The 27,390-nt window shown below is 41.3% G+C and overlaps 1 protein-coding gene across 1 annotated transcript; it reads left to right on the top strand.

The window, feature by feature from the left end:
* Positions 1 to 531: 531 nt before the first annotated feature.
* Positions 532 to 27,119, top strand: KCTD19 (potassium channel tetramerization domain containing 19). Its single transcript, XM_049806645.1, is given in 20 exon segments — positions 532 to 576; positions 1,865 to 1,948; positions 9,958 to 10,273; positions 11,910 to 12,053; positions 12,396 to 12,587; positions 13,525 to 13,647; positions 13,868 to 14,066; positions 15,319 to 15,479; positions 18,245 to 18,348; positions 18,718 to 18,860; positions 20,798 to 20,881; positions 22,946 to 23,054; positions 23,583 to 23,734; positions 23,736 to 23,848; positions 23,986 to 24,048; positions 24,956 to 25,147; positions 25,592 to 25,637; positions 25,639 to 25,729; positions 26,591 to 26,692; positions 27,021 to 27,119. Coding segments are annotated over 20 exon segments (2,562 nt in total).
* Positions 27,120 to 27,390: the final 271 nt, after the last annotated feature.

Genomic DNA, 27,390 nt, shown 5'->3' with positions numbered 1-27,390 from the left:
GTAAGCCTGCAAGGAGGGTGGATGGGTCCTCACTTGCACTTACCTCCATAAGTTCATCTAGAAGCAAGGGGAGCTGAGCTGCTGCTGCTCAGGTGATGGAGCAGCCAGGGCAGGGACAGCCAGACCTCCCTCCAGACAGTCAGCTCAGCCGAGCCTTGCCATCAGTCGGGGTTGCATCCTGCTCTGAATCCTGAACAGAAGCAGCTTCTTTGCAGCCTGTGAATTCATGGCAGAGGTCACGTAGTGGCTAGCAGTTCCCATGCACTGCCAAATCACCCAGCCTAAAGCTGCTCCTTACCTGTTTCAGCTCCTCTTCAAGTTCTCCACCACTCATTCCATAGCTTACATGGGACTTTCCCCCTCCGACTTTCTCCTTGTTCCCAAGGAAGCAGCTCCAGCACATGCTGTTCCCTGCATGGGGACAGGGCTGGGTGGTGAGGGTAGCAATGGCCAGGCCACTCTGGCCAGGCTGGTTGGCATCACCTAAGCTGGCATCTCAGTCCTGCCAAACCAGCCCTGGGGAGAATCGGCATGGGTAAAGACCCAATAGAGTCTAATGGCTACAAAGTGCCTAAGGTCAACCCGAAAAGAAGTCACTTCCCCTGAAGTGATGGGAACAGCTTCCTGGGAACAATGAGATGTTGATTTGGGTCTTCACTGAAAATGGAAAACTTTCTAAATACCGGTGTAGTGATCTCCTGGGGAGCTGTTGGCTGTGTGTACAAGGCTGCAGTTCATCCTTGCAGGAGGGTGTGAAGGCCCTTTGGAAAAAGCACCTGAAGTACTGCGGCTGTGATCTGCATTACAGACACATCGCACAGCCTCTATGCGTGGTTGAAACCAGGTGGAGACATGGCCTCACAGGGAGGTAAGTGCAAGGAATATGGCCTTTAAACATCAGTCTTCATGACTAGCATGGACAGGAAAGCAGAGGTCCCCAGGATGGTTGGCACTGGAGCACAGGACAGACAAGGAAAGGCCAAGTTGCAGTGCTCAGCCCTCAAGAAGACCATAACCTGAAGGAACTTCGATGGGACCAGTGGCTCCAGCTGTTTTCTCAGTGAAGCTTGAAGTGGTGCCACAGGCTGCTGAGACAGCAGAAACCTTAAAATACTAGTTGCAGAACTACTTTCTGTGATGAAAAGTGACACAGCCCAAACAAAAGGGCTTGCAGCCTTTTCCCCTGTGCTAATGAATTTGCTCTGGCCAACCACGTGCTCTGAGGTTGGCTCCATACCAGCTCAGGAAAGACATTTTGCAGGCAGTGTGTAATTCCCTCACAGTGGAAGAGCCAGCAGGAGGAAGGTGTCTCAGCCATTATTTATGCTGTTTGCATTGATCCAAGTCCCAGACATAAAGCTTTTTTCTCCTTCCCAATTGTTTCTTCCCTTTGGTCACTCTCTGGCTGCACTTCCACAGTGGAGGGGCACGCCAGACCTCACCCCCAACCTTGCCACCACAAACGCTCACGTGCTCCACCATTTTGGACAAACCCAGACCCTCTTACAGGCTGATGTCCCAGCTTGCCAGTGAGACATGCAGCCCAGAAGGCCCAGCTGAGTGGTTATGATAAATTTAGCTGTAAAATGTGTTCTCTGCCCCCAAGGTCACTTCCCTAGAGAGTTTCTAAAATCATCTGGGGTCATGTCTGATGTGCTTCACACATTGACAGCAAGTTGTGTGCCTGGGACAAGGGCTCTGGCCCCTCTGAGAGGTCATTTTTCTCTGGGGTGAGTGGTTTGACAAGACATACTGATGAGGACTGATTGCTGTGTTCCTCAAGGACATAAGTTCATTCCTAGAAGAGTGAGACAGTGGATGCCAATAAGCCCGGCAAGGTCTCACCTTTTCTGTCCCTGTGTAGGAGCACCAGGAAGAGCTCACAGACGTTGCCGTTCCAGAAAACTGCTCCCACAGCAAGCATCCCTCCATGGAGTATATTGCGCTGGTACAGTGCAGATCCTTGGTCTCAGTCCAGGCAAAACAGCTTCCCTACTGAGTTGTACCTGAGCTGCCTGCCTCAGTACTTTTCCATTTCACTGCTAGTCTGATGGATAACGGTTTCCAAAATACACAGACTAGGCTGTAAATCATGTTCAGACAAGACTCAGAGAGCAGCTTGTATCCCGGTGGGTCAGGCACTTTCTTGGAGGTTTACATCTAAACCTGGGACTAAAACTTCAAATCCTTGCAGTCAGTGCCCTGAGATATTGGTTGACCACAAATGTTACATGCAATACTTCATTGCCAGCTACATGTTGCCAGCACTGTGCTGGAATATTGATTCAGTACCATTTTAGAGGGAATTCAATTAACTAAATTACTATCTTCCCAGCACAGCATGGTTTCAGATACAATGTTATTATACAGGAGTCATCCCCACTTTTTGTTAATGTAATAGCTGCCGCAGAAATGTAAGAACACAGGGGAAGATAGAAGCAGGAAGATGCAGAGAAATAAAAAAACCCCCAAGGATTAGATTCACCAGCTTTAAATACAGCATGAGATTTCATACAAATAAAACTGAACACAATCCATATTTAATGTCTATTTTTTCCCCTGTACAGAGGACAATTGCATAATTGCTGTGAACTGCAGTGCTGAGGGTACCAATGTAGTTCTTCCTAGTGGGGATGATGTCTCATGCCTAGTGCATTTCTCAGCTGGAAGAGTTGTTTTGTGAACAGTGTGGCTGCTCTCTTTAGTCAAGTGCTGCAGCAGGACAGTTTGTGGGCACTAAAGACCTGAGGAAGGTTGTTGCAAAAAAAAAACCCCAACGAGCACTCCAATTCAGGAGAGTGAACCTGCTACAAAGATTTCCATTTATTCAAAATAACATTTTAAAACTTGTTTACTTAGAGCTCTAAGTTTGTAGCTTAGAACTCTATATTTCAAGATGACTACAACTACAGCTATGATTCATTTTAAGATTTCACACATAGCTGGCTTACAATGGTTAATAACTGATAGAAACCATTCAAAGAGATTGATAGCATGTGCTAAGACAGCTGGAAGCACATCAGTGGAGTGCTATGATTGCAAAAGGCAAGTGTTCTCTCTCTCGTTTTGACCTGAGATACTTTCCCTAAAAAAAGCAGCTTCATCAGACTCAGAATATTCCTGACTTTCCACTCACTGAACTGGCATTTTCGTAGCTTAGCTTAAAAGTCTGTAACCAGTTCCAGCCTCCTGAAGCATACAATATGCACTAATGATCACCGAAATAGCTCGCTCGTGTCAAAGTCCTGAATTCATCCATTTGCCACCAGTGCAGGGTATTACAAGAAACATACATGACAGGACTGGAGGAGTTCTGCTAGGACACAGTTACCACCTCCTGCCATGACAGGCAAGCTGTGTACCCGCCCTGCGACCGGCCCATACCTCTGACTGGCCTGCAGAAGAGCCCTGGTCTCCTGAGGTCTGGTAAGTTGTTTCACTTCCAGTCTTAGAAATTTCACCTGGGAACTGAGATGAGATGGCCATTTTTCCAAAATAACTCATCTGAAGGAAACACAGGGAGAAGGTTGAGCTTACAAGTACTGCTGTACTGAGCATCTTTCTAAAAAGCAGGGCTGTTCTGAGAGACAAAAGGGGACTGTGGGATCCAGCGGCTGGAGGTTACATTCAGCAAAATATCTCCAGAGCAGCCTGTGAGGGATTGTGGAACATTCTTTGTAAACCAAAGTCTTTAAAACTCCGGGCCACAGGAGTGGCTAAAGCCCATCCCACAGTTCAGTGCTACCTTCCTGACTCTGCAGCATCCAGGGCACAGAACTGTGTGGCCTCTGCTCCGGGGCAGGTCAGAGGAGATGCTTGAACCTCCTTGGCCATCCAACCTGTGAGGCTGTCTCAGATTACATCGCTCCTCTTACCTCTTATACCAGCTATTGAAGTGTGCTGGACAAATGGGGATGAAGGTTTGGACTGCTGTCAGTTTGTCTGTCTGAGGGGAAGGACAGACTGAAAATACCAGATAATCACATTCAGTTTGTAGGAAAGCTTGTTTTGGTCCTTCAGCTGTCGAGGTATCCATCCTATGATGTTACTGGTTCCTTACTACCTTACAGTAATCTTTTTTTGCTGTACAGTGATTCAAAGCTCCCAGAAAAGGCATAGCTGGCACTGGCATAACACGTGTGTGGTTGTATTGCACCAGTTCTTGGGAGCCTTATAAAGCCACATCACCCACCATTTACTTGATGCCCAGAAGGCTATAAAGGAATCCTTCCATTTTTCCCTACTGTATGTGGATGTTTGACTTCTTGAGATGCAATAACTAGAAGCAGCAGCCTGATCCATCTCTTGTAAAGTGCAAGCTGATACATGGCTCTACTCCAGCCCTTCACCCAGCTGCTGCATGAGATAATCCATCTGTGATAAGACAAGGCAAAAGAAAACAAAATAAAAATCCCCAAAATCACAAAGGGTCACAAATGTCAAGAGAAATGAATCACTTTTCTACAGTTCTGCCAGTGCCTGGTAAGTCCCTAGGAGTCTTTCCAATGATGCTGGTGAGCCCTCTGAAGAGTGATAAATGACAATGAGTGCAACACGGTGTGAGTTTAAGTGAACCCTTATGTCACTGCTTTGAATTATTTGTTTGAAACACGCTTCTAAAGAAAAAAGACATTTTCAAAGCATTCCTGCATAGGTGTGCAAAAAATAACCTAAACAAACAGTAAAATCTGAAACACAAAAAGCTATTCAGGCATTTTGGCAGGGAGCTTAGGTGATGTCAGAAAACAAATCTAAACAGAAATGTTTCTATGGATTTTATTTTTTTGAGACCTAATTGGAAACAGATTTTAGCTTTGGATTTAAACATTTTCCTGCAGCATCTGCAATGCTATCCCTGCATTATGCATTTTAGTGTCAAGGAGAATGAGTATGAGGCTATGGAGCAGAGGAGGGAAAAAGTCAGCATCCTCCTGCTCACATTATTGCTACAGGTTTAGCCAGTGGTCTTGGTAAAGTCATGCAACCTCATTCTCCTGGGGTTTTTATCCAGTAGACTTCAAGGTAAATTACAAAATCAAAAGAGGGTCCTATCCATTAAGCTCCTTCATTCTGCCCTCATAAATCCAGCAAGCATTTCTTGCTCCACCGAGACAGAGCTTTGAGAAAAGTGAGGAGCTTGGTGGGGTTAACATCACAATTGGATAAGCTTGGGTTCCTCTCTAGGTGGACCATGTCAGGGAGGGTATCTCACTGAGCCCAGACATCTCATTTCCTGACTCAATGTGTTAGGGTGAGTAAGATCCACCAAGAAAAAGATGACCAGTTTTCCACTGGACCAAGAGTCCGATTTGATGTGAAGCAACCCACAGCCATGTGTTTGTTAAATGCAACCTGAGGAAGGGAGCAGGAGCACAGCTGGAGGCAGTGCAGTGGACCAGGACCTGTGACAGGTTGCAGTATGATCATGTTGAGTAAAACACAAAACAACAGCCCAAATGCATGTGTAACATCTGGGAAATGCAAAAATTTGAACAACTATGGTACTTGGCAGTGAAGATCACCCTGAAGATGACAAGTGTTGCTAGAAGTCTTGCTATGGAGTGGACAGACTCAGATCTTTCCAGGGTTGGACGTGAGACAAAATGGATATGAGCAGTGTGGTGAAGGCTGGCAGATGAGTGTTTGCTGTTTGTTTGTTTTCCTGGGAACGAAGAGAGGCCAGTTGACAGCTGAACCGCTCCTCTGCGCGGCAGCTGTCTGGCCAGCAGGGATGTGCCGTGGGGGATGTCAAAGTGAAATGCTTAGCTGCATATGGATAAAACTCCCTAGGCACCATCTAAAGACGGGACCCATCTGATAGCAAAGCTTTTGAACTGTCAATGGGTTCACGCTGTATAGGCGAGAGAGGACAATGGTGACCATCCATTTGTTTATACAGTATGTATTTATCGATGGCATAATAAAATTATCCTTCATTTATGCTTTATTTTTCAGAAAACAAACTCTCCCCTTTTCCCCCTTATGCCAAAATATAGTCTGGCAGCCCTTCCTTCACACTCCCTAATAGATCTGTCATTAAAAACATCCAGCATTGCTGCAATATTGCTGTGATTTTTTTTTGCAGGCAAGCCTACCAGGAGAGGATGGCAGAGAAACCAGCAACTCCAAAATCAAAAACCTGATACAAAAACCTGCCTCAGTAGCAGTCTCCAAATTGCTGTCTGGGGAGATTATTAATAAAGCAATTAAATAAAGTAGTCTTCATGCTAGCTGAGACTTCCAGTAAGCAGAGCTGATAATGGGTGAACTTAAGTATATGCTAAAGACATATAATCCCATTGGTGAGGTGTGACACAGTCCCAGGATGCAGTTACTATTTTACACGTTTATGTATATATTAACATTTAATATATAAATTATTAATATATATAAAACTTATATTAACATGTGGAGTTAGCCTGCATTCATATCGATGGTGTTTTTTTTTTAATGCTGGCCTTGTCCCTGGAGAAATCATAAAAATGTTGGTGAGCACTCCTATATCTTTATCTAAAGCCTTCCTTAAATTCTTTGGGTTTAAAACCTAAAAATCCTGCATGCTAACAATAATTAGTCAAGTAATAAGTTGTCATATTCCAGTTTTCCTTGGCTTTTGTTTTTATTCCTTGGGTCTTGCTTCTCACCTGTTTCCTATTTTATCTAAGAGAAATGACACAAACAGCTTCTAATTAAAAAACTCTGTCATTGTGTTAATTGGCTTTTAAAATAAATTGTAGCCCTGCCACTTCCTCTGGGGTTTTGAAAGGCTCAGTCCTTGCAGTAGGATGGTTCCTTCCTTTTTTTTTCCTAGGGATCCTCATCTGGGAGTTCCCTGGTCCTGGGGTTGTCACAGAGGTCACAAAACCCATATATGCAGGTAAAATAGATAATGCAGTAACTCATGGTGAAGGGATTTTAAAACTGAGCCTCTCCACAGCACTGCCAGCTTTATATTCAAAAAGCAGCAGTATGCTGTTCACGACTAAAAGACTGAATTTAACTGAGGTCTGATCACCAGGTGTACAAGCAACTTTGGGTGGTATGCTTTCACTGACTGGTATAAAATTGAGGATCTTTGTTCCCAAATCACTTCTAAAATAGAAATTTGCTGCTTTTTTTTTTTTTTGGGGAAAGTGAGCCCTGAACACTACACACTCCCCTCGTTCATTGCAGGTCAAGGTATGCACTTCTCCTCCTCCTACCCTGTAGGTACTTGTTCATCCCAGCACCCAGGATGGGAATGAGAGCCAAAACCAGCCATGCTTGACCATACAGTCTGCTTCATGGCATCAGCTTGGGAAGTCAAGCATGACAAAAAGTTGTAGCCCCTTTTTTACCTTCTGTTGTACCTACAGACTGCAATGCAATAAGCTCAGGAGGAAGGCTTAATCATAAAGCCACCAGGGGAAAAAAACCAAACCACTGTATGTTTGCATCACTATTTTCAGCAATAACAGAAGAAATGAAAAGCCAAACTGAGGTGTAGCTCCCTATAGATCCCTTCTTTATATTTCACGGACTTGTCCTGTTGAGTTTTGTGTTTAGTTGTCTCATTTACTGGGTCAAATAACACGTTATGCCTTTCGCCACTGCTGCTTCTGCAGAGCTGAGGCAGTTCAGAGCAGCATGGTGGCAGCTGATCCTGGCACCTATTTTAACTAATCTTCATAGCTGTAACTTATGTTTGATCAGAAACCACTGAGACAGTAAAAAAAGAATCCCTTTGGTGTTATGTGTTTTGTGGGTTTTATTGTGGTTTATAGTACAAGTGGTGCTTTCAAAATCTTTGAGTACTCTTAGTGATGGCACACACCTGTATTTTATGGTAAGTTGTTGGTTAGTGATAACAACAGGATTACCACTGGCTTCTTATTAACTTGCTGGCTCACAAAAGCCCAATTAATATATGTCCTGAAGATGGGAAATTTACGAAGCTTAACCTGTGAGTACTGGAACTGGAAGAAATTCACCTTCTCTGGCCTCAACCACCAAGGTGGGCACCTCCAGCCTGCAAACGAATGCAGCTAACCACCCCCTCCATGGGAAGAGAAAGGTCTTCCCACAGCAGATAGGCGCTGCTGGGAACAGGGTTATAATTATAATTTGTTATCGCAGCATCCTTGGGGTGTGCGAGCAGCCTGCGCGCTCTGGCTTTAAACCCGGCTCTGTGGGGACAGGTAACCTTGCCTTGCTCCTGTGCCCCCCATCACCTCAAGCCCTTCAACTGCCCACGACTCCCCTACCCCAACCACGGGGCTCCTGTCACCCACTACCCTGCTTTGTCCCTCGGCCTTGTCACCCTCACCACACCTGGGTGCCGCCCCCTGTTGCCTCTCGCCCGTTGCCTCACGATGCCGCCATGTTAGGACCCACCTGCGGCCTGCTGAGGTGAGGCAGAAGGGAAGGGGCCTCCCCTCACAGACCCACCCCAAGCCTGGGGAGGGGTGGCAGGTCTGCCATTTCTTGCTATTTTAAGTGAGTTAGATTAGCCCAAGGCCTGATGGGATTGAGGGGCACAAGACATGGCTGGGAGGATGGCATGGGAGAAGGGGGTAGACCCCTTTTGCACAGCCGTGGGCTGCTAGCTTGGGGCTGATGCCCATAAGATGGCAGAGTGAGCATTGTGAATTGCCTCAAGCATGTCTGGAAGTAGTATTCCTGGAGCAATGGTATAGATGAGAGGGTTTCGGTGGTACTGGCTCTCTTCTCCTGTCCCCCAAAATTGGAAAGGAGCTTTAGAAATATCAAGATTTTAGTATCCTGTCATTTTTATTTTTAAAATTTTCATCTTTCTTGCTTGAACTTTTTTTTTTCAGTTGTTGTTTTCAAATATTTAATTTGTTTTGAAATTGCTGAGTAGTATCGGTGTAAGAAGTTGGTGAGAGTATCTATGAAAAAGTCTTGGCTAAGCATACTTTGAGGGCAACGTAACTGTGGTTCTTCATCATTAGTTTTCATTATGAGGTCTCTAGAAGGTACAAGCTCTCTTTAGAAGCTACTAAATTCAATTCTTGCATTCATTAAGAGTGGGGGTTTTTCCCCCATGCTTTTCCAAATTTCCTTTTGACTCCCTTTTCTGTAGTCACTTGTATGAGAAATAGCCTAAAAACATTGTAGGCATCAGGTATCATTTTCCACCACGTTTTTTTCTGCTCTAAGAATTGTGTTGTCCATTGTCAGTACAAACTCTTGTCTCCTTGGCTTTGGAAGCTAGCTGCTGTGGGAAAGGCAGGGAGGCATTCTCTGTTTTCAGGCTTGAATTGACTTTTCTGTCCATTTTAGTAGGTCACAGACTAATCCATATCTCAGTGTGATACAATAACATGAAAAAGCTGGCTACAGGCCTTGACTGTGTGTTCTTGCCCTGCTTTAGGTGAATTTTCTCTCTGCTTAGCTGGCAGCCACCTATGTGCTTACCAAGCATCCTTTCACTGTCAACAATTGTTTTCTTTCCTGTCTTGTCAAGAGGATTGTGACTGACATAGTAATAAATATCTGCACATTAAAGTACTACCTAACTGTATAGAATGGTGTGTCCATAGGCAATGGGTTGTGAAGGAGGTTATGTGGCATTTATTTGCATTTCATTACTTTTATTTGAATACTTAAGGAAGGCATTTGTCATATTTCATTTTCTCTTCTGTGGAACAAACTCAGTATATGTGTATACCAGGTTGTTCCAAGGTTTAACCGTAAGTATTACATTATGTAAAACCTTGCAATTTGCTGACTTGATGTGACCCATGACGATAAACACGTATTAACTAAGGAATGTGCATGCACAAGTGAATGGGAAGGTAATGGTCTAGGTCATTTGCCCCATGCTTTATTTTTTGCCAAGCTACCATGGAAAATAAAATGCAAAGCCCAATGGAGTTTTAAAATAAAACATCACATTGTTTCAGAGTTTACAGGTTCATTCTTGCCTCTTGATATATTTTCCTCTTCTGTTTGAAGGAATCAGACAGCATTATGGAATCTGCAGAAGAAGAGTTAGTTAATTTTAATGTCAGTGGCTGGTATTTCTCAATTCCCAAAAGTAAAGTTGCTCAGTTTCCTGAATCTCTGTTATGGAAAGAAGCTTCTGTACAAGATCAGTCTGAAAATCTAAGATTATTTATTGACCAAGATGGTTTTGTATTTAGGCACCTTCGTTATTACATGCAGACTTCAAAGTTATCTTTTTTCAGCTATGCTGAATTGAACTTATTGTGTAAGCAAGCATTAATTTTGCAGCTGACACCTTTATTACAGCTAAAGTAGGATATTCTATGTGGCTTTTCTAGAATTTCTTTTTATTTTTAGATAATTTGGTCTGTAGAAGGATGTCAAAGAGTTTGTGTATATAACTTTATCAATGCTTGCAATAGGTGTCCAAACAAATAATTGCCACATTCAACTCATCTGGCTCCGTTGGTGAGTACAGAAAATGTTACAAATTTGATGCTTGACCTTTCTGTAAGACCTCATTTGTTAGTCATTACTTGCTTTTTTAAACTAAAGTTAAAGCAAACACAGGCTTTTATCTGCCAACTGTTGTCCTTGATGACAATTATACCGACCAATCTTGTTGAATATGAACATTCTAATCTGAAGAAGGTGGGACTGCCCCTTCTGTTGTTCCCTGGGAAAGTTCAGTCTGCCTAAAAACAAATTCATCCTACTGTGACACTACTGAATTCACTAACCTGTGAAATGGGGGAATAATGATTCTTCCTCTCCTATACTGTAGCAGTATAAACAGAAATGTTAAATGGATATCTGTAACGAAAATTTAATTTGCTATTTAGCTACAAGGTTTTTTTATTGTAATTACAGTGTTGTGCCACTGAAAGTTGAGTCCATACTTCCTGGCTGGATGAAATGTGTATTTTCATACATTAATATTTGCATTTCCTCTAAGTTTAGATTAAATTCTGAGTTTCTTTTGTTTTCTAATACCTTTTTTTTTTGTGGAATTGCCTCAAAAATGCTATGATGCTTGATCTTTTTAACCCAAAATATTAACATTTTGGGTTTAACATGAACATTTTTGGATTTTCTTTTAGGACTGTGTTTAAAGACATAACATCTCCAAATAGGTTGGGAGAGGAAGACCACCAAACCTCAGTAGTCTATTGTATTAACAATCCTTACATGATCACATATTTAACATGGACCTGTTGTGGTATGGCCAGGAACACATTCCACCACACTAGAATTCTTGCATTTTCTGTTTTTAAAGTGCTTGTCAGTGTAACCTTATTAATTCACGTGGGTTTTTTTTTTACGCATGTGCTTTAGAACTCATAACCGTAGCCCTAAAGTTACTTTATACATAATATCCTACAACAGTACGTAACCATTTGTTCCAATTTTAAAGTAATTTTTTAATAATTCAGTAAAAGATTAGGAAATACATACTGTTAATCATTCCTATCACTGAGCCAAACATCTATTCCCCTTTCTAATCATTGAATTTCTACAGCTTATCATAAAGATGTTTGTTATTAAAAAGAGCCCAAAAGGTCTTTCAAGCTTTGTGTTGGGTTCTTGGCTATATCTATTGTTGTATACTTTTGTGCATGCCAGTGTGAATTCCAGAGCTAGAATACAAGGATATGCCATTAAAACTCAAATGTTAAAAAATAGTTGGCTTTTTTTAAAATATGAATTACTCTAATAATATTACTAGTTCTCATAAATATTCTCCACATGTTCACTCCAGTTACCTTGAGGTACCTAAAACTTAGGAATCTAATACATGTTTGTTCTTGCCTGTACACAATATTCCCTGGCATATTTTAATAGATGTCAAGTACAACATAGAATGCATTAGACTCTTTCCCATGGCTGCTTTTAATTTTTGGATTAGCTATTTGAATTGAAGTAATAAATAGAAAAACTTTACATATCTTAACAGATTTTAGATAATTTGAAGGAGGAGAAATATAACTTACGTGTGCAGCCTGCAGATATACCAGTAGCTGAAAGAACATCTCTGAATTACTGGAGAACACAAAAGTGTACTAGCAAGCCACCAGAGATTCCTCCTAACAGTCCAGCATTCACAGGTGAGTGTCCCAAATTGACAAATCCTTTTGCGTCCTTAGGAGTGCCCATAGACTGTTGTCAGTTGTTGCAAGCCAGGAATATTTTAGTCTTGCAAAGTTTATTTTGTGTGATTTTTATTTGGTTTTTTTCATTAGTCATCTTTATTTTAAAAATAGGAAACCCCATGCAAATGTTTGTTCATTTGTGCTGGGCTGTAAGACTTCATCCTTTGGTGAACATTAAAAATTGCACAAGATCAATGCACTTTCATTGGTTTTGTTGTACTGGTCAGATCTCCAAAGTGCATATCTGAGTTCCATTTTTCTTTATGTCTTGATTTTTCTCTGATTTTCTTTTCCTAGAGTTACATGAAAGAGCTCCCCTAGGGCTAGTGGATATACCTTTACTAGGTACAGGAGATGAAGTGAATTACTGTTTTTTGCCACTAGATTTGGTGGCAAAATATCCTGTACTAGTTAATGACAACAATTTGCTGTGGCTGCTTGAGAATGCAGCCCTGATTGAGTGCAAGTGCAGTGAGTTCCGCTTCATAGGTAACTGCTCTTTTTTTTAATTATTCTGACATGTCTAAATCAATTTTTTTATATTAAACTGTTTCTGTCTGTCTTCAATAATACTTCTTTAAAGATCACTATCTTTTAATCTTTTGGTTTGGTTTCACTGTCTGCCACTTTTACTGCCCTGTTTATCAGTCAAGAAACAAACGCTCTACCTGGTGGCTTCCAGAGTACATGTACCTAAATTTACCCACTTACAGCCCTGCTTATTTGGGTTTTATTAATCCAGTGGTTTTCTGAACTAAAATGTATTAATGGCATCAGGTACCAGAACTGCTGTTAACAATCAGTAATTAAAGTAGACAACACCTACACGGTGACTCTAAATATCTACTCAATCTTGCTCCTTTTCACTAGTAAAAAAATCATGTTTCATTCATTAATAATCTTCCAGCTTCAAGAAAAGACAAGTACTTTTCAAAAGTCTGGCGGGGTCACATTCATCCCCCATCAACATAGCATTTCATCCTCTGTGAACTCGGTTAAGATGAGATAGATATGGAATTGCTGCAGTTTTGCTCTGCCAGTCCTCTGATGTTAGCATATGGGAAAGCACATGTTTAAATGCACAGTGGGATGGGACTGTGCCTAGGGGGAAAAAAGCAGCCAAACAGACAGGAAACCTCTTACATGAATCTGTCGGGATGCTGTGATAAACAAAACTAACCTAGTTCTGTGCTTCCCCTTCTGTGCTATCGTTTATGCTGTGTCTGATCTCCTCTAGCATAAACCTTGGTTTTAGAACTGTGTTTTCAAAGACAAAGTGTTCCCTGCTGTCCATTTATCTGCTGTGTATATGTACATATGTGAATAGTAATACTGAAGGAAATTACGAGAAGCTGTTTTTGCTAGATCTGAGCAGTGGACAGAAGACATCAACACACACTTCCTATGTTTTATTTTTATTTTCAAGTTAATTTTCTTTGCTCAGAGAAGATGTTGTTGCCTTATGACTTCTCCAACAGAGATGCCTTGGGGGAAGAAGCTTTAATTCTGGGAATTCCTGAGCTTATAGATGCTGTGAAGATCTGTAGAGGTAATAGAATGTACATAGCTATATATTTTCTTCCTTATATGCATTGGTTTTAATGTTATATTGTGAAATTGGGTGTTTGAAACAGAAATTATATTAATATTATCAACACTGAGGTGAGTTAGCAACTTGTTTCCATAAACGTTGAAAATAGTGGAAAATACGGCGGTGATTATTAACCGCTGACCTTCTGGGGTGCAGTCTTGACCTCCTTTCCTTGCAGGCAGCTGCTCTGTGGGGGCTGGGGGGGGGGGGGGGGCAGTGGCATGGGAGTCCCCACCATGGTCCCCGCTCTATGCCGTGGTGCTGGGGCTGCTGGCCAACTACCCGGATTCGGCACTGGGACAGCTCTGCATGGGCAGCGACCTGGGCTGGAGCTGCCTGCACCTCTCTGGCGATGGCATTCTCTTCCAGCATGGCAGGTAGCCACCCTGCCTTCATACCAGGCAATATCAACATAACCTTTTGAAAGAACCTTAAGTTATTTAATGGGTTTTGTAGTTGAAAAAGAGTCTGGTTTTCAGCAGCTTGTCTTCTAGAATTTGTATTCATTTTCAGCTAAACTTGCAGGTGACTGTAATTACGTGAGTTGGCATTCTTCTATCATATTGTAGGCTTGTAAGCCTGAAATTCCGAAGTAGTATATGTAAACTTTTTAATAACCACAAGTTCTTAAAACTTAATGATTTACCATTCATTCAGAAAACTTTGTATTGGATTTTCAAAAGCATCTAAATGCCTATGGGTACAGGCTTTTCTGAAGTCACCCAAAAGTCATACTTCTATGTCTAGTCCATGAAAGAATGTAGACTTCTGAATGCTGTGTTTCAAACTTGGTCCTTTGAGACATACTTCCACATATTGTTAGCATTATTGCTCAGACTTACCATACCAGCGTACTGGTTTAATAAAGTCCCTATCATATAGGAAAATGGCTCCTTAGTGAATCATTAGCACCTCTTTCCTGAAATAGGTGAAAATGTAAATGTAGAAGTGAGACATCTTTGCTGTGACAGAGAGACATTTCTTAAATGCAGACACCCACTAGGTGAGTCATAAAGCTGGCCATTAAAATACACATTTTAATACTCTCTATTAAAAAGTGTGTACCATTTTCTTTCACCTGCTTGTTGTGATTTGAATTAAGAAAACCAAAAGAAATCACAACGAATCCAGTTGGTTGCGATTCAAGTCTGCCATGCAATAATATGCTCAGCTGTGCATATTTCCATCAACCATGGACTGAAAAACTTCCTCCACCTTTTAGCCAACTTTAAATCTAGGACAAACACATAATACCCAGTCTGAAAAGGGCGATAAAAAGACAACAGGAAGATCAAACATACAGTTAGCTCATCTCTGCCCCTGGAATCTTGTCTGTACTTGCTGTTGGCACTAGTGAATGATCCAGTATAGGAGAAATACCATATTAAAAACTTTATTGAAAACTATTGCAGATCATTATTTGATGGCTCCACTGCAATTGCTTTATTTGTCAATGTTGGATTGTTCTCCATAGAAAGGAAGGTGTGGAAATGTATGAGTAAAGCTCAGTAGGTATAAAAAACATTTTTAGGAGAACTCATGTTTCCTGACTTGTACTCATTAAAAAATTAGCAGTAAAAATATAAAGCAAGGATAAAAAATTTAGTGATTTCCTCTTCTTTTGGGTAGGAATTGGCTGTGAACTTGCCGACTTCCTCTCACTGAAAATATTTCTGAAATCAAAGACCTCTGTGCTTATTTGGACAAAAGGGACACCACATACGAGCCAATGAAAGATGCTTTAAAATGCTCTCTGAAACAACAGATGCCAGCAGGGAGCAGAGATTATAGTAAGTCAGGATTTCTCAAGAACGCTTTCATTTTAAAGTAGAATGAGCAGTGTAGCTTGAATACAATTAATCAGTCAATAATCTACATCTACTTTTGAGGAATTGTTAAGTACAAAAATAACCTGAAAGTCTCACTGGCTGACAGTGTGTGTTTTCTAAAGATCTACTGTTACTCCGTTGCTTTATTAACTGGCTGTTGCTGATCAGTGAACACTAGAGTAGTAACATTAGCTTCTAGGTGAATATAGAGCAAGTCTACACTGGATTTAGATAGCACTCATCACTGAACTAATCGCTGAATCTAGTTCTTTCAAGCTTAGACTGTCCAAGTTACTTTCATCCAAACATGTTCTACTTTAAAGATAGCAAGGTTTCTTTTGCCCCCACTTTTCTGATGTGGGACATTTCTTACAACTCTTGCTGTTAAACTAAGGAAGCTATTTCTAACTTCCAGCCTAAGTGCATTCACAGCCACATTTTGCTCTTGTTAAAACTGACCTCTAACTTAAATGCTGTTTCCACTTTGTTTTATACCCTCTTCTTCTCTAATGAATCTATAGAAAAATCATGACACTTTCTATCAACCTTTGTTGTGGCTTTTTAACAAGAGTTAACATGTTCCTCTGACCTAGGGATTTTTCTTTTCACCTATCCCTATTTCCCCATATTCATAGAATTTAGGCCAGAAGAGATCTCTGGAGGTCATTTAGTCCAACGCTTTGCTCAGAGCAGGTTCAATTAGGTCGGGTTGCTCATGACCTTGCCAGGAAAAGCTTTGAGCATCTCCAAGGATGGAGATCCTGCAGCCTTTCTGGACTCCTGTTCCAATAGTTGACTATCCTTGTGCTAATTAAATAAATAGTCATACATGTAATTTCCTATGTTCCAACATTTTCCACTGCCTCTTGGCCTAGCACTTTGTACCACTAAGAAGGATCTGGCTCTGTCTTCTCTATATCCTCCATTACCTGTAGACAATAAGATCCCCTTCTAACCTGTTCTTCCAAAGGCTGAACACAGCCAGCTCTTTCCACCTTTTCTGTTATGCCATGTGCTCAAGGAAAGAAATTTAATCACACTCCGTACAAGGTAATCCAGTTGAAACCTTCCCAATACTTTAGACTACACTACAGCTAATTCTGCTGGACTTAGCCCCCTCAGTTACATCCTACAGTCTCATTTGCAGTTCCTTGTTCCATTGGTGGCAATCACTTTGTGATGGATGAGCGCAGGCAGCCCTTTGCCCCACACAGGCACAAACCTCCTGGTTCAAACTTCAGCTTGTAGGATCCTAAATGTACTTCCTGTTGTTTATTTGCAAATCTGGCTTCTTATTTTGTAGTAGTGACTTTAATTCCAGTTTATTCCACCCTCAAAGTCCTCTGAGTCTTTCTGTAGGGGATGATTATCTTTCCCATTTTGAGCCATCAGCATATTTCACCAGAGTAAGGTGAAGGGGCTGATGTTCAAAGTATTCTTCCCTGCCCCACACAAATAGGGGTGTATGCAAAAAGGAGTGAATCTTACCAATTTTCAGATGGAATTATAATCCTTGAGAAAGAGGGTTTGATCTTAAATTGAAACAGCAGTTAATGAATTCTGTGTTATTATTGTGTAGCCTGGTGGATAACACATGCTAGAGAAAGTAACTCTAACTCAAATGTCTTAGCATATATATATGTCTTAAGTATACTTCAATTGCACGTATGTTATGGGAGATGGATAGTCCCATTAGAGTAGCTACATCAGACAAGCATATGCTAGTTTGTTCATTGTTTAGAGCTAACACAATCTATTTATATCATTATCCGTAGCCCTATAAATAACTTCTTTTAAGAGTGCGACTTGCCTATATCTTCTGTAAAGGCCTAGGTTATTGTAAGAAACACAATTCTCCAATCTGAAGTCCTTTTCAAAGTTAGTGGTTTGGGGTTTTTTTAACCATTTCTTTTTAATGCAAATGTATTTTGATTTTCCTAAAACAGTGTCCCAGAACTTACTGACTATAAATAATAATGTGAACTATACTATTAAATATTCTGACAGAAACTTTCGTAGATCTTTGCTGCCACACTGAGGTAAGACATGGGCTGAACCCAGACTGAAATATATCTAAAGCTGTTACGTTATATCTGCTCTTTGTGCCTAAGAGCTCTTTGAGGCTTGCACCTGCCCAGATACTGTCATCTTCAAAGGAACTAAAGAAGTGGGGCTCCTTGCAAAAATGGAAAATGATGCGGTAGCTCTATTCCAGGTTGCCTTGGAATTCCACTAGCTTTACACTTGCTGACAAGCTGAGTCTTCACTTTAAAAGACCTTTCAGATTTTCCCCTTATTTCCAGTACTTTAGAAATAAATTATTTCCTTCTGTGGCAATGTAACAGCATACTTAAATTCCCCTACCTTAGGTGACATAAATGAGCAAACATGACTGTGCTACTGCATATAGCCTTCTTGCTGTTATTTTAAATCTACTGAGGAGGGGTGGTTTGCTGCAGCATGGATGGACCAAGTTGCCCACTACTCTCACATTACATCCTGACTTGCCTTTTGCTTGCAATTGTGTATGACCCCTAAAAACACCCATGAGAGTTCCAGCTCCATCTGCATAGAGTACACTCTACTACTTCACTATTTCAAAGAATTATTATTTGCAATATTTTGATGTAAAATCCCATATCATATTAACTTGGTATATGTAACAAAATAATTACTACTTGCAGTTATCTTAGTTGTCACCTTTCCATTTGTTACTCTGTCTCTAGACACAGACTGGACAGCAGAAGTATCCATATGCTCACTCCATCAGATTGTGAAATTTTATGTAGGAAGTAACTGGTATGAAACTTGCTTACAGACTTTAGTGAAGGTATGGTAATTAATTGTCTTTGGATTGCCTTCACATGAACCTTCCTAGACAGAATGTATAATTCTATGGACTAGAATCTATACTTCTAGTAATAAGGATTATTAGAATGGTTTTGACCTGAAAACTTGGAATTATCAGAACTTCACATGTAGACTGGGCATTTTATACTCAAGGAAGTATGTTCAGGAACCTGAGGGGAATAAATCTTGACTTCCGGGCTAACAATGTAAGTAGTTTGGATAATAATATAAGTCGACTTGATGGAACTGGTTTCATTCTTTCACTGAGAAAGGAAAAATCCTGTTTGAATTTCTTTCTTTCTATACATAACACCAGAAATATGGTCTTAATGTATTTTTATTTCTGTAGTACCCAGAGCTGTTGCCAAATGACAAGAAAGTCTGTTGGATCACATATGGTCAAAATTTTCTAGTCCATGGAGATGGGCAAATGTTTCGACACGTTCTCAACTTTCTAAGACTTGGGAAATTGTTTTTGCCAGCTGAATTTAAGTAAGCAGAGTGAAAGCATGTGTGTGTGCGTCTATTATTAGATGGTTGTAGGGCAAGTAAGCATAGGGATTTGTCTTCTGATTTTTGTAGAAATATTATCCAAAAGAATTAAGACTTTTCAGTCCTAAAGTACACTATTCTATCTAAACATAAATTATTGGGATTTAGAGATTGTGAGATAAGTTTTTGTTTCAGTGTGTGTGCCTTTATTTTAATGATCGATATGCCAGACACTGTACTGCAGGGTATATCACAGATCGGTGCATTGTGTGCATGCCTTTAGCAAAAAAGTAAATGTTTTTATTGATGAGGTCATTGCATCCCTCTTCAGATTTTTGTCTTTTTATACGGCAGGGACAGCGAATCTGGCTAGTCCAGCTGAAAAATACTCCATCTGCTCCCTCTACTGGTATCTCTGTTCTAACGCTGAAAAATGTATCTTCCAAAACTGCAATGGTATAGGAATGGAGGAACATAGGATGCTTAAAGAGGACAGGGCACTCTCCATCCATATGCATATCAATCTATTAGATCTCTAAATCTTATCAGTCATCAGAAATTGAGATGGCTTAAAACACCAGTCTCCTAAGGATATTCCTTCAAGGTGTCTCACTTGCCCCTGAGATTGCCCAGACCTGACTCTTCAGTGCTATGGCTTCTTGCAGCAGCTTCCCTGCTTCTGCCACCACTATACGTTACAATTTTTGGCATTCAGCAATGAAGGTCTACCTAAGATCTTTTGGCCTCTTCAGTCCTTGAAACCCTTATTTGTTGGATCGTTTCTAGTAGGCAGAATATCCAGTACAGATCACCAGTTGATGTGGTCATTTTTAGTGCACTTAGCCACTTCCAAGAGGAGTAAGGATTTTCATTCTTTTCTCCGAAGTCAATAGAAATGTTACATGAGTGAATGCTTTGATATAATAACTGCTGGTTGCTTTCATGTCTGTCATCAAAGGCATAGGAAACCAGATGTCAGACACTATGGTTCTATATACAAACAAAGTATGTCTGGGAATGTTTCTGGTCACTGAGGCCAGCTGCCTTTCTGCTTTAACCTCCTGGAGACAGTGGCTTCACTCCTCCTGTCCACTGCAAACAGTCCCAGGAACGTTGGAATGGCCAACCCATGCCTGGGAATTATTGGAGAGAGTGTAAATTGGGTAGGACCAAGCACAATGCTAAGAGCTTACTAGCAGAGTTAATCATGTTCTAGGGCTGAGTGTTTCTGGGAATGGTGGATTTCCTAGTAGCTGTCGAACCCATGAACCCTCTTTATGGGATTCCCTACGGAAGATGCCATGGTGAATTTTCCACATGAGAAAAGTGTCTTGAGTGTCACAGAGCAGAATAGGATTCCTGCTTCTCAGAATTTTATCATCAATACCCATGGCTAGTTAAAGAAAGAAAGAAAAAGAAGGGACAGAGGTTTTAATTTCACTAGCAGAAAGGAAATAGCTGGGAAAAGTGTTGAAAATAGCAAGTTTCACAAAGATTCAGTGGGGTGCTGCTGAACACCTCTAGTTTAGGAGCTCATTTATTTTGGTTGCACCTTCTCAAAAGTGTGCCATCTATTTGGGGATTCCTGACATAAAATTCAGACTCCATGGTAGTCAATAATAGCAAATGGGAAGATTTCTATTTATGTCAGTAAAACCAGCTTTTTTTTTTTTTTTCCCCCTCATTGTTTGGATGCCAGATATGAAACAGAAGGAAAAAAAAAAAAAGAAAAAAATTTATTTGGGTACTTTTCAGTATTTAAAATGATAGGCTATTTGTCCATCTGTTAAAAGAAAAATCATTTGTGTGAATGCATCTTCCATTTTGTCTAAGCTTGATTGTCTAAGCTTCCAAAATTAATATATATATTTAGAAAAGATAATCTGGTAAGACTGGTTTTTAGCAATTTTACAGTTCAATTTATTTGCACCTTACAGAGAATGGTGTCTCTTTTGTCAAGAAGCAGAGGAGTACCAGATCCCTTCTCTTTTAGAGGCACTTTATCACTCTGATGCATACAGGTAGATAAAAATTCTCTTCTTTCTTTTTCTTTTCTGTCATATAATGTCCTTTCATCTGATCTAGCAGTGTTTGTCCTTTGAAAGGGGCACACTTTTCTGCTATCCTTCTGAAACACAACCACTGGAAGATGAGCAATTCCACTATCTTTTGGGCCACATTTTTTCCCATCAGTTGTTTGGCTACTGGAAAGTAACAGAGTAGTCCTTGGTCAGTTCTCCAGTAACCAAGGAAAAAGACAACAGAGATACACCTCTATGTCCAGATACTGAGGATATTGCAATCATACTGGAAACCATTGTACAGAGACAGCAGACCAAGTAAAGACATTCTGATTTATTAGCTTTGGCTCAGCCCTGGCTCTGCCAAGCCCCAGCTGGTTTCTGCGGACCCACTGGAGGATTCACCAGCACTGCAGAGTGTAGAATGGTATATCTTTGATGCAGCATCACAGAAAAGGACTGAGACCTGCTGGAATTTAAATCTTGATAAATTAATGTTGAAAATAAGCCATAACTTTTTGTATATGAATTAATCATTGAACTTTCTCAGAGACTTATTTTTCCGTTGCTGACAACTTTAAAAAAAAAAGATTGGATGTTCTTCTAAAAGATGTTTTGCTATTAAAACAGCAATTAGTATTCAGTGTTACTGGAGACCAGGGTTCATAATTGCAGTGGTCTTCTCTGGCCCTATAAAATCTGTGAATCTGCAAACCCTAGTGTTTTCTTGTCTACTGCGCTCATTAGAGGGATGGACAAAATGTTAAAATGTAGGCCTTTTGGAAAGTCCACAGAACTGACATTTCAACTCCTGACTGTAGGGTACTTTAGAAGTTGACCTAGCATGGCCCTTCTCTTCAGTATTTTTCTGAGAGTGCTCTAGAAGTTAGTGGATTCTTACTTAGGCCTTTTAAAGTAAAGATATATCTATTAAAATCTTCCCAGAAGATCAAGAATCACTGCAGCAGGTTTTGAAATACCAGTGCTACGGGCTGTTTGCATCAGGATTTCCAGCTTGATTTTACTGCCACGAGCAACAGTAGGACACACTAGTGGTAGCTGCCAGTACCCCACCAGTGGTGACAGCAGTTCCTAGATGTTATCGTAGATCTCTATGAAGAAGAAATCCGAAATGTCATTCCTCAACTTTCCCATCCCAGTGTAGGAGCCTAACCTCACATTCCTATACCTGTAGAGCAAGAGGAGGATGGCAGAGGAACTCTGAAGCACTCTACATGTGAATGACAAAATCTTACATTCGCTAGAGGTTTTAGCTCAGGACTAGTACTACTCTAACATAGAATCCTCCACTGCTCTTTGGTGTTTTCCCATCAGGGAAGGTGTCAGCATCTCTATCATATATACCACAGGCCTCTAACGAAGTAAAATAATTGGGGATTGGTCCCTAGAGTTCTTTCCTAGGTCATCGGCCAGCTCCATAGGCAATCTTAGCAAATTTCTGTCTATAGGAGACAGAGAGCAGCAGCTACTCTGTGCTTCCAGAGTTGTTTTACCTTTTCAGAAACTTCTGTGCAGCTCAGGCTGTCACTGTAAGGAGCTGAGTTTCTTAAGCAGACAAAAATTTTGATTTTGAAACCATGAATGTAGATGGCTGACCTGAATCGGACTAGTTTGCTCCCCAAAGTGTCTAGAACCTCTTCATAAAAAAAAGAGAGGAAAAAAACCCCCCTCCAGATATGATGTCAGGTGGACATAGCTTGGATTGATCAGCAAGGCTTACCTAAATCCATTGGTCAAGGTTTTGTGAATGCTGGAAGAGAAACAAGAAATCATTTTTGTCCCCTATGTATCTGCAGCATCACATTTCAGAAATTCTCATCACAAGTGGGAGATGAAAACTCCTGGTCCTTTGCTATCCCTGTATTGTGTACTAGTGATAATTGTGAACTCCTTCTGTTACCCCATAGTTTAAAAGTAATTCATAACAATGACTGTGATGTACACAGGTCCACTGGTGACTAGAAGTCCTGGCAGTTCCTTTTACAGATTGACTGGTTGCCCGTGGAAAAAGTTCTATAATAATTGTAAATATTCATTTTCTAGATTATGGATACAAACCAATGAATTGTGCAATAAAATTTCTTTTCCATGTAGAAGATCAAGTACTGTGTCTTGGAATGAAGAGAATGAGTTCAGCAAACACCCAAAAGAAGTAAGATTTGGTTTTCAGAAAATGTTGCCGTAAAGCACTTCTAGAAAAGTGCCAGATTTAAATTCTCCAGTGCCATTTTGCTTTTTTCTCTCCAAAACCAGCAACAAAATGAGTCTTGGAAAATCTCTCTCTATAAAAAAAGAACACCTTCATTTTACAAAGGCAGGCTTTGAGCATCAGGAGAGAATGGAGAGCAGGAATAGACATTCTGTTTGCATATCACAAAGACATGAGAGCGCTCCTTCTCTAAAGACATAATTTAGATGGAGATTCACACTGAATTCTGCAGTAGATATCAAGGCAGGGTGATTTAGCACTGCCTGAGTGCTGGGCTTTTATTTTTGGTTTTATCCAATGACTGTATGCTGTAAAGTCATGCAGTCCAAAGCATAACATCAAGATCCTCTGGTCTGTCTTAGCTTGGTCTAAACCCCACAAGCCTTTTCCTCGGTAAAGCAATGGTATGCGGTGAACTGCAAGAGGTGTGATTTTTTCAGCACATGAGAACCTCTGACAGTTGTATCACAGAGTGTCTCTCAGTGCAACACTCCTGAAAAGGACAGGGGTGTCAAAGCTTCTGTTGCCTCTGCTCCTGTGAAAACAAGCTATACAATTAAAGGAAACAATCTCATTACCCAATACGAAGTCAGGGCTGAAGGAAAGCAGCCAGAGCAATATGTGTTCACACAGTTTGCCAGTTACTCCAAGCGCTGGAACGAATCAGTTCAGCACCATGAAAACTACTCCCACAGTAGGAAATGATGCAGAGAATATAAACAAGGAGCAACCAGAAGGTAAATGACTGCTTTGTGATTGTTGTTTTCAAAAGTGATGGGAGTCATTAACTGAATGACTTATTTATATAAGATACTTTGATCGTGCTGATGAATTTCAGAGTGACAGTCTCAACCTTTTCTTGTTCTGCTCATAGAAAGTGTTTCCAGTGAAGGAAGAGACAAGACCTTGCAAATGAAGCTCATCCCTCTAAAAGACAGTGAGTTGATTGCCAGCTGCTAAGCCAAGGGATGGACCTTACTGCTTGTCTATGCAGAGTTTAATACTAGAAGTGTGTTTGCCAGAAAGGTGGAGGAGCTTTTAGCTTCACTGGCATCAATGAGTTGTTCTTTCAGTGTCCTTGTGACTCTGCCTCTAAAGCTGTGCAAGGAACAGTGAAGCTGGTTTGATGTACTTAAGTTATCCAGTTAGTGACAGAAATCTGTAATTTTGCATAAAGACTGAAAGATTTCTATGCTAAACACAGATGTTTCTACAGAAATATGTAGAAGTTAAAAAGATTTACCTGATTAGCCATGATACTAAATGCAAACTCAAGAAAGCTCAGTGGAAAGTCTCAGTCCAAGACTTCTGACACCCTGAGAAGGATGTGATTTACCCTGTAACGCTCCCACTGTGGGTAACATGGCAGGTTTTCACAGAATCATCGGCAAAGTAAAATGTATTAATCATGGTTGTGGATGTTTTTGTTACTATAGCAGTGCAAGCCAGGTTATTATTTTCCTCAGAAAAAAAGCCTCCTTCACATCCTGTGAAAGAATCCTGGACTGAATTATGCTTGGGTTCTGTTAAGCAGTAAATGGTAATGTAAATGTAAACGTAATGGTTACTCTGTCTGAATTTTCCATGTGAAAGAGGGAAGTAGAGAACGGCTGTAATGTTATGCCTAAGATTGCAAATTATTTGGTGTAAAGACTGTCATTTACTGTCTGGTGGTGTTTCACCTTTCCTGGCAAAACATCACAACAGAATAAAGACAAAAGGAGGCATAACTCTGAAGAGAAGATGACAATATTGTGCTCGTACTTAAAAATGGACAAATGTGTTTATCCCATTTACTACTGATAGAGGCTTTGCTGTAAAACTCAACCTGTATTCCTTCACAGAAACAAAGGACAGCAAACAAACCGATATCATTCTGGCAGACCACAGAAATGTAGGATTGATTCTCAAAGTTGAACATCCTCCGGTTTTAGACAAGGATGGCTTTTGCATAAGCAATGAAGAGTGTTGTTTGTTTACAGAACTCTGGGATGGTAGCCAGCTGGACACTCAAAAAGCTCAGGCACTATCGAAGGGTAAGGAGCTGTAAATAGCTCTAGGATCTTGCTGCAGCGTTGTTAGTATGAAAACAATGCTCTCTGTCATGGTTTATTGTCAGTTCTGAGTAGCTGAGTAGCTGAGGTTATCGCAGCCAAACCACTGCTTACATTTAATCCTTCAAAACAGCCGGACAGCAGCTGCCTAACCTAGCAGGTGCCTTGAATATTTACCGGTGAAGCATTTTAATGCATCAGGAAAGATGCAATGGTCTGAAACCTACATTCAGTTTTTATTCAGGCAAACTCTTACATTGAGCCAAGATTTCAATGCTGGCTCAGGTTAGGAGTCAGTTGCAGTAAAACCTTGGACAGGTTGGAGAACTGGATAACTGAAGCGGTGAATGCTGAAACCACAGCTTTTTTTTTGCTTTTTTTTTTTTTTCCCTAATGCCTTTGTGTTCTTTCAACTGTTCCTTTTAGATATAGTTTTTCCTACCTTTGCTCACTTGCGTGAAGAGATAGTGCACCAGGAAGTGCCACTTTTTCCTGACCAATGTAAGGCTGAAGGATCCCAAAGAAATCACAGCCAAAGTTGGGACCCTCGTGAACAGGCTTTGGGTAGGTACGAGCTGCTCATGGCCCAGATGATCTGTGGTTTCTCAGCTTCCCCAGGCCGTTGGTGTGGCAGCAGGAGTTAGAAACTTGGCTCTTCTCGCTCGGCACCAACCACCTGGCTGCTCCAGGAGCTGCAGTTTTCACTGTACTGAGCCAGGTGGGGATGGCTTTGGTCCGGCAGTCCCGCAGGCCAGGAGGTGCTGGTTGCAGTAACAGGGGGCTGGGAGACTTTCCAGGTCCATTTTTAAAAACCAAGGGTAAGCCCCAAGGCAGAGGACAGGAGAACCAGCCTTGGGCACTTGAGCAACTACGGCTCCCTTGGAGCCGGGAAGAGGTTTGGCCTCCAGTTGCTCCTGCAGTGATGAAAAAATAAAATAGCAGTGTGTCCTGTCCCCAGCATCACCCTGCCACTGCAGTGTGCTTTGCTGTGGGCTTGTGGCGGAAATTGAAACCCATCCTCAAGGGGCCAGGAATTTCTGTTGTGTGTTTGGGGGTTTTTTTTGTGTGTCAGAAGTACCGGATCCCACCCCACAGCCCCTCCCCAGCAGCCCTGCTTTAAGTAGCTCCAACCAGAAGCATTTTTCTTCTCCCCAGGGGAGAGAAGGGAGAAATATGTACAGAGAGGGACTGGCAAGAGCTTGCCCTCGAGTTTTCCTCTGCTAGTGGTGCCTCTGTGACCACTTCCAGCCCTTGAGGGATGGCTGCTACCTCACACCAATCCTTTAATAATTAATCCTGGCCAAGGCCAGACTGGGAACTTCTCCATCCAACTGGTAATTTCACTGACAGGGAGAGCATTGCTCGCTGGGCACACGCGAGCACACCCGCCTGTTGATAACAGCCACATTGTGGCCTGTATTTTAGACCCAGCAGATCACACCCAGGAAGTCTGTTGCCGATTTACTGGACACGGAGTATTTTCAAGGGGACAGAAACCTTCACAAAGAGCTACTTCAGTGGGTGGAAGCAAGCAGCATGTGCCATCAGGTGATGCTGTACAGCTGGGCCTTTTTTTCTTCCAAACACTGTCAGCTTGCGCTTTAAACTAGTTCACTGTTCCCAGTTTTGTTTCCAGAGTGAGTTAAGTGGCAGAGGGGGCATTTTACAGCACAAATTGACTAATGTCATGTATAGTTTTAATAGAAGTTTAAAATTCTGCTGCTCATTTAGGAGATTGTCCCCAAAAACGGGGGCAGGAGGCTTCTAGGGTTGCTAAGAAAGGGAGAGTCAGGGATTCTGCCTTTCTGCCATCAGCAGGTGATTTAAGGGAGGCCTTGGTTTTGTGCTTTTTCAGTTTACCCTGCCCTTCATGTGGAAGTACAGCTGCTGCCTTGACTTACTGATCCGGAGAGGGTTTGCCAGATTGGTCTCATATTTTGCCTTGCAAATGTAAGTTCACGGAACATTAATAAAAATTGGAGCCAGCTCCTTTTTGGTAGCTTTATTAGTGACCTGTGGGGTTTATTTAAAGAATCCCCTCTTTCTGATAACATATTTGTTAATATTAATTGCCCAATACAATCAGAATAATTATCAGAAGTCTAGAGCAGTAACTTCACATTTCAGTTTAAGCACGTTGTGCAGACAGGGCACTTTGCTAGTCCTGGTTTAAAACCTCCAGAGAGCTGACGCTTCTCATCATGGGAGAAGCCAATAACTGCTCT

Source organism: Accipiter gentilis, chromosome 7 (genome assembly GCF_929443795.1).
Source record: "Accipiter gentilis chromosome 7, bAccGen1.1, whole genome shotgun sequence".
NCBI classification, from domain to species: Eukaryota; Metazoa; Chordata; class Aves; order Accipitriformes; family Accipitridae; genus Astur; species Astur gentilis.
The sequence above is the reverse complement of the archived record's forward strand: the minus strand, read 5'-3'. Positions and strand labels throughout refer to the sequence as shown.